Source organism: Oryctolagus cuniculus, chromosome 11 (assembly GCF_964237555.1).
Source record: "Oryctolagus cuniculus chromosome 11, mOryCun1.1, whole genome shotgun sequence".
Taxonomy (NCBI): domain Eukaryota; kingdom Metazoa; phylum Chordata; class Mammalia; order Lagomorpha; family Leporidae; genus Oryctolagus; species Oryctolagus cuniculus.
In genome coordinates, this window is record NC_091442.1 from 56255083 (window position 1) to 56265628 (window position 10546).

The following is a 10546-nucleotide window of genomic DNA, read 5'->3' on the forward strand; positions in this document are numbered from 1 at the left end:
CCCTCCCATTTGCTCAGCTTCGGTGGCTCCATCCCCGGGGAGGCCGGGCAAGGCTGGCAGAGGAGGTCAGCGTCCCGGAGCCGTGATGCCAGCCCTTTCTCTCTGGCACTTTCCCCTTTCCTGCCATTTTGGGGGAACTGGTGGAGTTGTCTCCCGTCAGGCTGTGGTTGTCCCAGGCCAGAGTCTGGTACCTCCCAGATGAGGTTGGATGAGGTCCTCCCACGGGTGGGGTGATGGGGCAGCAGTGTGCCAGGGCAGATGTCACTGTCCTTACCCTCAGCCTAGCCTTCCCCCGAGATCAGAGAAGCCTGGCCCTTCCCTAGCCTACCCCAGACAGCCCCCTGCAGCCCCAGGAGCAAACTGGCTGAAGCAGCGGGGGTTGTAGGGGGTGCTGAGGCCTAGGATCTCAGAGCACCTCCCTCCCACCCTCCCCAGAGTAAGCTCCAGGAGTTCGGACGCTGGGTCCCAGGCCACCGGCGCCATCCCCACCTTTAAGATTGGATGTGGAGGGGGTGAGGGCGGGGAGGAGGGTGGGAGGAACTGTGGCTGGGAGTGGGAGGAGCCTTGGGCTGGGTGTGAGGGAGAAAGCCCAGGCAGAGGGTGTGTGTCTGCCTTAGCCAGCACTGGCCTGCCTGCTGCCTGCCCGGCTGTTAGATACGCCACGAATGTCGACGTGTGTGTGCGCGTGTGTGTATGTGTGTGTGTGTGTGGTGTCTGCTAGGGACATTGTCTGACTGCAACACGACTGACACAGACCCTCAGCCCTAGTGTGCGAGCCCCCAGCGATGTCGCAAACACAGCAAGAGACAGGAGGGTCTTTAGTCCGAGCTCTGTGAATGGGACCTCCAAACATGCCCCCCCCCGGGGGGGGGATTGGGCTTGGAAGTGAGGAGGGGGAGAAGGGAAGCTTTAGAGAGAGGCATGTCCAGGCTGCTAGCCTGGAGACACACACTCCGGAGGACCTTACCCAGTAACACTCCCAGGGTGGCCAGCACCTGGAGCACAGGCTCCCGGGTGGCGTCACATTTTCCGTACTGGAATGACTGTCCTCGCTGCCACACTGGGGCCCAGGTGCCCCCCCCCACCCCAGAAAGGGCACTTTGGGTAACCAGAGTCAGATGAAGGAGAAGGGGAGAGGAGGAGAAGGGGTGTCAGCAGGGGTGCAGACAAGCCTTCCCTCTCACTGCAGGGGTGAGAAGAGCTGGGAAAGCTACCCCCAGGGTCCTGTCCCCTGGTGGCCTGGCTGCTGTTGACTCTGCCCGGTTCCCAGGAGAGCAGCTCTCAGCCATGTGGGAGGGGTGTCTGTTGGGGAGCTGGACCCAGGCGTCCCGGGCTGGGGTGGCAGGGCTCCTGCCAAGAAGCTTCGAAGTTAACCCCTCTTGCCCTGCCCTGGTGGCTGCTGGCGGAAAGAGGGCGGGCCCAGCTGCGGTTTGGGAATGTGGCCCTAATTCTCCCCTCCTCCTCCTCCCTCCCGGCACATCTGTAGTTGGTTTACACTGAATGAGTCTCCTGTCCTCCTGAACCAGGGAGGGCACGGCTCCCTCCCTGGCAGAGCGTTCTGACACAGACCCAGCCACCACCCCGTGACGCTCACCTCTCTCAGCTCTTCCCTCTCCTTCTTTGGAAGGACTGGTCCCGGGACCGCTGGAGGAGCAGATGAGCACTGGGAAGCTAGAACAGGGGACAAGACACTCAGGGTGGCCTCCAAGGGTGCAGAATCCCATCCGTCTCTGCCCCCTGCTTTGTCTTGGTTGCTCTGTCTGTCTGCCTCTGTCTTTGTCTCTGGCAGGCATTTGTCCATCCATCCGTCGAACTAGCTGGAGCTCCTCCCATCTGGAGGCCTCCACGTCCCCATCCAAGGACTGAAGCCGGGGCAGTGCCCAAGAAGACTCACCCGACGCAGGCCTTACTCCTGGGCACTGCCTCTGCCTCTCCCCAGGACCCAAACCCTAAGATCAGCTCACTGCAGCAGATGGGGGTGGGGGTGGCCCAGGACTTGGCCCTCCTCCCACCCCCACGCCTCATCTTGCAGTGGAGCCAGCTATCTGGCGGGATTCCAGGAGGGGGTTTGGGAAGAGGGCTTCCTACTCTGGAAACTGGTGGCGGGCACCCTCCTGCTTTCTCTTTCCCTTGGGTCAGCCTGGTTTCCAGGCTTTACTGTTTGTGGCTGCTCCACTCTGTCGCCCTGGCAACTTAGAGAAACTGTATCTTGGGGGCCCTAAGACCAGGCTTCCTTTGCTCCCCTCATTGCAGAGCAGGGGCAAACAGAGAGCTGAGAAGGCGAGGGAAACGATGCATACAGACTTCTAGCCCACCTGCCCCAACTTGGACTTGACTATGTTGCTCCACCCCTAATTTTGCACCCTTGCCCCCTCCCCACTGGCATCATCGGGGCACCGAATTCATCATCATTTTCCCGTGCCCAGTCTCCTGCTGCCAAGGGTGTCCTGTGCTGAGCGAGCTCGGAGGTAGCTGGCAGATGTCTGTGGGGGGGTGGGGGAAGCTATGGTATAACCCCCAAGGACATCATTAAGGCATGGAAGTGCTGTCGGGGCTTGGAGACCAGGGGCATCCAGGGAGAGTGCGATGAAAACATGTTTTGTTCAGCACGTGTCCTCTCCCTTCCCCTCTTCTCCTGCTCCCCCCCTCCTCCCCCTCGGCCCCGCCGTGTGCCAAGGCTGGTGCCAGCCCTGCTTGCTCAATGCCACCCCTTGAACAGGGCCTCCTCTGCTGCTTGCCAGCCTGTTGGCCCCTGGTAAGTGAGTTTGTGTGTGGAAGGTCTTCACCAGCCCGCCCGAGTGCTGCCCAGATCTCCAAAGAGAATAAGGCCTTGGTTTTGGAGACACTGGATTTGAGGACTAGCCCCAACTAGCTCTAGGAATCTCTTCCTTGGATAGATGCGCGATCCATTAATTCAACACATTTTTTATAAAGCACCCACTGTGTGCCCAGCAGTCTGCTATGCCCAGGAAATGCTCTGTCCTTGCAGGCTCATGGTCTGATGAAGCGGTCAGATGTGCACCAGACAACTCACAACACTGCAAGGAGGATTATCTGTGCGGAGGAGCACCAGGTACTGTGAGGACGGAAGGTGAAAAGGAATTTCCCCAGCTTGGTGGATGCGGAAAGTGGAGAGAAGGGAAGGCCCAGAAAGGTATGTGCAAAGGCCCTGGGATTGTGGTCCTGGCTCTGAGCCGCCCTGCTCCTCCAGAAAGAAGAGGGGCCTCCATTGCTGCACCCCAGCTGGACTCCAGTGTGCCACAGGGAGGGAGCGATGTGCACACTTCCTAATGGCCAGAGCAGACACCGGGATCCCTGCTGGCTACCTTGGAGTGATTTCACCCATTCCCTCGTCGTCACCTCCTCCAGACAGAGAGCAAAGAGGCGTCACAGGCTCAGGCTTGAGATTATACTCCCAGAAAGCAAAGCCTGGCTCGGCAAATCCTCGGGAGCGAGGGATTTCTGAGTTGGCCCAGAGTTGGGGCCTCACCAGACAGAAAAGCCCTCTGCTCTGCGCCTGCTCTGCCTCATGCCCTCCCCTCCCCCTGCCCCGATCCAGCCCTGACCTGTCCCACTCCCTGGAGCAAGCCCGCCTGCCTCCACGGTTACCTGGAGTGTGCACTGGCTGCCGGCTCCAGGTGTGTGCCAGCCACTGTGGGGGTGTGGGGTTAGCTGTCTGTTTTGCATGAACCTCCTTCCATGGGCTGGGGACTTTTTCTCCCCACCCTGGGGGACCTTCCTCCTGCCCAGACACAAAGTTCCAAGATTTTTCCTTTCTGAAGAAAAGAAATTGAGGGCCCTTTGGAGAAGGAAGCAGGCTTCTTTGTGGCTGTACCTTCCCTGGAGCTGCCAAGGAGGTCATGGGACCAGTGGGGTTAAGTTCCAGCCCTGCTCTGACCCACTTTTCTCCCTGTGCCCACATCCCCTGGGGCCAGCCTGGCACCCCCACCCCCACACCTGGGACTTCCCCCAGGTGGAAACTCCCAGAACCCGGGTGTCCTGCCTCCACTGCCAACTCTCACCAGCTGCCTAGGTTCTGTTCAGTTTCAGTTGGGTCTTCCCATCTGCCAGACTTTGACCAAAGTATACCTCTGCCCCAGGCCCAGAGGGGCCCCAAGGATGTGGGCCCACCCTTTTAGGCCATCCTTGATGACTGGCTGCCCCCTCTGGTAGACTCCTTTGAAAAATAAAATAAGGGGCCGGGGTAGGGGGTTCTGGGAGAGCTTTATTGAGTACCTACCGTATGGCAGGCATTCTGCTAGGTATGCACCTTACCTCATTCAACTCACACCATGGGGAAGTCCAGAGAGCTGGCACTCGCCAACCCCCTTTACAGAGGAGGGAGCTGGGAACCAGAGAGGTTGAGGGACCCACCCACTACCACACAGCTAGGAAGCAGCAGATGGGAACTCAGGTTTTGGTGGTCCTGAGCTTTCTTCAGTACAACAGCCATCCTCCCCTTCTGCAGTAGCTGCCCACCTCTCCATGGGATGAGAGACTTGGGAAACTCAGCTCAAGCCAACCCAGAACTCGGCATCTGACAGGTGCCAGGCACTGTCTTCAAGGTGTGATGAGAAACATGGGTGTTTGGACATCAGCGTAGGGGTCTGAACAGGGGGCCTGGAGCAGAGAAAGAAGCAGAGAAAGAAGAGGTACTTTGACTTCCTTCTTTACAGCGTGTATAAAGATACTATAGGGGCCGGCACTGTGGTGTAGTGGGTAAAGCCGCCGCCTGCAGTGCTGGCATCCCATATGGACACTGGTTTGTGTCCCAGCTGCTCCACTTCCAATCCAGCTCTCTGCTGTGGCCTGGGAAAGCAGTAGAAGATGGCCCAAGTCCTTGGGCCCTGCACTCGCATGGGAGACCCAGAAGCTCCTGGCTCATGGCTTCAGATTGGCACAGTTCTGATGGCCAACTGGGGAGTGAATCAGCAGATGGAAGACCTCTCTCTCTCTCTCTCTCTCTCTCTCTCTCTGTGTGTAACTCTGACTTTCAAATAAACAAATAAATAAATCTTAAAAAAAAGATACTATAAACAGGGACTGGCTCTATGGCGCAGTGGGTTAAAGCTTTGGACTGCAGTGCCAGCATCCCATATGGGCACTGGTTCAAGTCCTGGCTGTTCCTCTTCCAATCCAGCTTTCTGCTATGGCCTGGGAAAGCAATAGAAGATGGCCCAAGTCCTTGGGCACCTGCACCCACGTGGGAGACCTGGAAGAAGCTCCTGGCTCCTGGCTTCAGATTGACACAGCTCTAGCTGTTGCGGCCATTTGGGGAGTGAACCAGTGGATGGAAGACCTTTCTTTCTGTCTCTCCCCCTCACTGTCTGTAACTCTACCTCTCAAACAAATAAATAAAAAATAAAAAATAAAAAAACAAGGCAACGCCTTGGTTTTCTCTAGTAGGTTTTGTTTGTTTATTTATTTACATTTATTTGACAGGTAGAGAGGCAGAAAGAGAGAGAGAGAGCTTCCAAATACCTTCAATGGCTGGGGCTGGGCCTGGCCAAGCAAGGAGTCTGGAATTCAATCCAGGTCTGGGTGGGACGGACCCAACCACTTGACCTATCACCTGCCGTCTTCCAAGACACACATTAATAGGAAGGTGGAATCAGAAGTGGAGCCAGGGGGCTGGTGTTGTGGCACAGCGCATTAAGTCGCTGCCTGCAATGTCACCATCCCGAAAGGGCATCAGTGCAGTCCCCACTGTGCCATTTCCAATCCAGCTCCTTGCTAATGCTCCTGGGAAAAGAAGTGGAAGACTGGCTCAGGTACTTGAGCCCTTGCACCCATGTGGGAGACCCAGAAGAAGCTCCTGGATCCTGGCTTCAGCCTGGCCCAGCCCTGGTCACTGTAGCCATTTGGGGAATGAACCAGCAGGTGGAAGATATTTCTGTCTCTCCTTCTGTCTGTAACGCTGCCTTTCAAATAATAAATAAGTCATTAAGAAAAAAAAAGAAGTGGAGCCAGGACTTGAACCCAGGTACTCTGATATGGGATATGAATGTTTCAAGTGGTATCTTAAGGGCTACATCCAATGCCTGCCACTCCATATTTTTCTTTACAGTTTTAGCATCTATGTGTGTATCCCCTAAGCAATATTGCTCAATTTTGCCAGTTTTTGAGGTTTATATAAATGGAATGATTCTGTATTACTCGTTTGTGTCTCATTGATTTTGCTCAGCTTCCTATTTGGGAGACAAATCTGACATATCCAAGTTGTTACTGCACCTACCTGTTGTGTGTTTGTTTGTTTTAGAGTTAGAGCAGGAGAGAGAGCTTCTATCCACTGGCTCTCTTCCCAAATGCCTGCAGTGGCCAGGGCTGGGTGAAGGCCAAAGCTGGGAGCCAGGAACTCAACCCAGGCCCCCCATGTGGGTGGCAGGGACCCCATCACTTGGGCCATCACTGCTGCCTCCCAGGGTCTGCATTAGCAGGAGTCAGGAGCTGGAGCCGGGAATTGAACCCGGGGCACTCCAGTATATGATGTAGGGGTCTTAACCAGCGTCTTAAGGCCAAATACCTACTCCAATACTAGCTATCTTTTTCTTGTTACATAGTTTTCATTGTATGATTAAATCACGTTTTTAATATCTACTTTTGGTAGACATTTGAGTTGTTTTGAATTAACATAAATGATGTGGCTACAAACGTACACGTTTCCCAACACATACCACCAAAGAGTTATTTCTTTATAAAAAAAATTTATTTATTTTCATCTGTTTTAATTAATTAAAAGGTAAGGCGAGGGCCTGGCGCCGTTGCTCACTTGGCTAATTCTCCGCCTGCGGCGCCAGCATCCCATATGAGCACCGGGTTCTAGTCCCGGTTGCTCTTCTTCCAGTCCAGCTCTCTGCTGTGGCCCAGGAGTGCAGTGGAGGATGGCCCAAGTGCTTGGGCTCCTGCACCGGCATGGGAGACCAGGAGGAAGTGCCTGGCTTCTGGCTTCGGATCAGCGCAGCATGCTGGCCCTGGCAGTCATTTGGGGGGTGAACCAACAGAAGGAAGACCTTTTTCTCTGTCTCTTTCTCACTGTCTGTAACTACTGTCAAATAAATAAATAAATAAATCTTTAAAAAAAAAAAAAAAGGTAAGGCGAGACAGACACACACACACACACACACAAAGATCTTCCACCCTGGCCTCCCATGTGGGTGGTAGGGGCCCAAGAACTGGGTGTGCATTAGTAGGAAGCTGGATTAGAAGCAGAGCAGCCAGGACTCCAAGTGGCACTCTGATATGGGATAGGGCTGTCCCAAGTGGCAGCTTAACCCACTGCACCACAACGCCTACCCCCAAGCAAGAGTTTTTGTATGATCTAGAGCTAAGGGTCAAACTGTAAATGCAGGCTTAGCTTTATCAGATAATGTCAAACTGTTTTCCAAAATGGTTGTACCAATTACACAGGTAACTAGGAACAGGCGTGGGTACAGAAACTCATATTTTCTTGCCTGAATCCCTCAATGATTTCCCTTTTTTTTTTTTTTTTAAACTCAGAATAAGATCCAAGTCCCTGGGGCCACCAACATTGTGGTACAGTGGGTTAAGCTGTTGCTTCTGACACTGGCATTTCATATTGGAGCACAGGTTCAAGTCCCAGCTGCTCCATTTCCAAACAGCACCTGGGATGCAGCACCTGCTGATGCACCTGGGAAAGCAGCAGAAGATGATAGCCCAAGTGCTTGGATCCCTGCCACCCAGAGAGAGTTCCTGGTTCTTGGCTTCAGCTTGGTCCAGACCTGGCTGTTGTGGCCATTTGGGGAATAAACCAGTGTATGGAAGATCTCTCTCTCTCTCTCTCTCTCTCTCTCTCTCTCTGTCACTCTGCCTTTCCAAAAAAAAAAAAAAAAAAAAAAAACCACGACAAAAAAGATCCAGTCCCTCGGCAAAGGAGACACTGTGTGTGCGACTCTGCTTCGCTCGCTGAACTGCTCTCATGCTGTGACTCTCCTGCTCATGACACTTTTTGTTCCTGCTCTCTGGAATGTTCTTCCACACAACATTCCCACAGCTTGCTCCCTCACTTTCTTACTTCCTTCTCTGTTCACCACATTTTTAAAACACCTTGAGAGACACAGAGAGAGCACTCCCACTGGCCAGTTCCCTTCCCAAATGCATGATGGAGCCAGGGCTGGGCCAGGGCTCAATCCATGTCTCTCGCTGAGTGACAGGAACCCAATCATTTAAGCCACTGCCTCCTGGAGTGTGCATGAGCAGGAGCCCAGAGGCAGGCATTGAACCCAGGTACCTGCTGATGTGGGGCATGGGTGTCTTAACTGGTGTCTTATCTGCTAAGCTAAACACCTGCGCTGTGTTCACCACATTTTAGATCTCAATTGCCAGCATTTCTTATCCTTTTCTTGGCCTTGCTGTCTCCATAACCCAGTTGTGTGGATTCCATTCAGTATCAGGCAGTGCTGCCTCCTCCGCCAGGACTGGACAGACCATGAGGGTACCTCAGAAGGCTTATCAGGAAATGAAATGAAAAGGTAAGTCTTATTTTGATGCAAAAAAATTTTTTTGAAAATTTACTTCTTTGTCATACACATTTCCATGAGTTTTTTGAAGACCCCTTGGAAATATGCATCTCAAAAATTTTTGCACGGAATAGACTTACCTTTTAATTCTGTTTTCCACGAATTCTTTGAAGTACCCCACCCCCACTGCTGAAAAGTTCGCAGCACCCAAGGATCCTAATTCCCCTGCCAGCTCCCGGCTACACCCGTCACTCAGTGTCTTCTGCCTCTGAGTCCTTCGGGAGCCCTTCAGGGGCCTGAGCTGCAGCTTTGGCGACCAGGTTGGAAGGATTTAGGGGAGGTGCCAGGGCCTACAGCGCAAGAAATGCTTTGTGGAGGAATCATGGGAAGACTTCAGAGATGCTGGATGCTGAACAGGCAGAGAAGAGAGGAGGGCACTCCAAGTAAAGGAATAGCAGGAGCAAAGAGCAGAAGGCATGTGCACACAGCCCTGTCGGAAGAGAGCCCTCAGGTCTGGCTTGGCCGGAGAGTTTTCAGGGGAGGGGTCGACGCAGGGGAGTGTCGCTGGGCAGGCCTGCAAGGGGAGGGCTGGATGAGATCTGAGCTCCAAAAGGCTCAGCAAGGCTCAGCGAGTCTTAGGTTTAATCCTGCCCCCCCACCCCCACCCCCTCTCCAAGCTGTCTGCCTGTGGCGTCCTACTCCACCCTGCCCTCCCCTTCACCCAGCCCCCAGCCTGGCACTCCTGCAGCTGAATGGACTTCTCTCTGGGCCTGCGCTTGGGGCCTCGGAACAAGAAGGCTGCACACCAACAGCCCCCTACACCCCCTGGGCATGGCCCACCGGCTGCCTCTCCTTGTCTGCCCTGTGCCCCTTCTGCCTATGCTGGCCCTTGTCCCGGCTGCCCCCCTCCCACCTGCTCCTGCACCGCCTGTCCCTGTCCTGGCATCCCTGGCCCACCCTGCACCTGCTCTTGCCCTCCCTGCCCTGCCTGTCCTCCCGCGTGCCCCCACACCGCCTGCATCCCGTGCTCGGGCCCACCCCTGACTTGCTGCCACGTCTCCCCATGTCCCCTTTATCCTTGTTCCCAGGGCCCAGCTGCCTGGCGGAACCCCCGCTTGGGCTGCAGTGGAGGCCAAGTGCCTGCCTGGGGGCCTCCAGGCTCCAGCGGCTGCTGCAGGGGCCCGCGCACTTCTCAGGGGTGCTGTCTCATAATCTAGACAGACGGCCACCCTGGAGAGATTGTCCCTCGGACTCCGGGAGCACTTCCGCAGCCGGGGAGCTGAGACGGGAATCAGCAGGCAGGTAGAGGTGGGCAGACCACTCCGAGCGGCCCCACCCTGGCATCTGTTTTGAAGTGCATTTCTGAGCATGCTCCTGCTGGTTCCAGAACCTCCTCTTTGCAACTTCTGCAACAGGAAGTGTTCTTCTCAGAGCCTCCTTGACAGTGGCTGAAGGTGAGCAACTGGCCATCCCTTCCCCCACCCCCTAAGCCTCCGCGGGAGACCCTGCTTTGCTCACCTCCCCCCTACCCCAGTTTGAGTGGGTTAAGATGGGGTCTTCCTCCAGGGGAGGCAGAGGCTCCTCCCACCTTGGACTATCCTGGTCATCTTTCGTGGTCCTTTGCTCCTAGCCAGGAGCCCTCTAGCCAGGTACCTTGCAAATCTCCGAGAGCTCACTCAGCCTCATGACCTCAATCTCGCAGCAATAATCCCATCTGAGACATTCATGCTTATCTGGCATGGGGATGAGGGAAGCTGGGAGCCCTTAGTGTGGGTTCCCAATGAGCCCATTCCCTACGTAGCTAGGAGGAGGTGTCCCGCCCCTGTGGGTAGGACTGGGAGACAGGAAAAGCCATCAGGATGGGAAGTGACAGACACCCAGGTGTCTGTCGGGACCTGCTCCTCTGCTCAGTCCCTATGCTCCCCTCCACCTGTCACTGGTTCTCTCTTCGGCTCTTCTGCTAACCTGCTTCCATCTTTTCCTTAGCCTCCTTTTCTAAGACCCTTTGTTTGTTTTCTTCCCATGCCTATTTCTTGTCCTCGTTTCTCTATCTCATTCCCTCCCTCTGT

The 10546-nt window shown here is 54.9% G+C and overlaps 1 protein-coding gene and 1 long non-coding RNA gene across 2 annotated transcripts; both read left to right on the forward strand.

Annotated features, from left to right (window-relative positions):
• Positions 1 to 14: 14 nt before the first annotated feature.
• Positions 15 to 5379, forward strand: LOC138844355 (uncharacterized). Its single transcript, XR_011380056.1, has 2 exons — positions 15 to 3154; positions 5141 to 5379. It is a non-coding gene; the product is annotated as an uncharacterized lncRNA (long non-coding RNA).
• A 3728-nt stretch (positions 5380 to 9107) lies between these two features.
• Positions 9108 to 9694, forward strand: LOC127491183 (sperm mitochondrial-associated cysteine-rich protein). Its single transcript, XM_051846600.2, has one exon. The coding sequence runs from the start codon at positions 9230 to 9232 to the stop codon at positions 9692 to 9694; it is 465 nt and encodes a 154-aa protein (XP_051702560.1). The 5' UTR covers positions 9108 to 9229.
• Positions 9695 to 10546: the final 852 nt, after the last annotated feature.

What these genes read in the sequence shown, in the direction of transcription:
- LOC127491183 (XM_051846600.2), top strand. Translation starts at nt 9,230, where the DNA reads ATGGACTTCTCTCTGGGCCTGCGCTTGGGGCCTCGGAACAAGAAGGCT.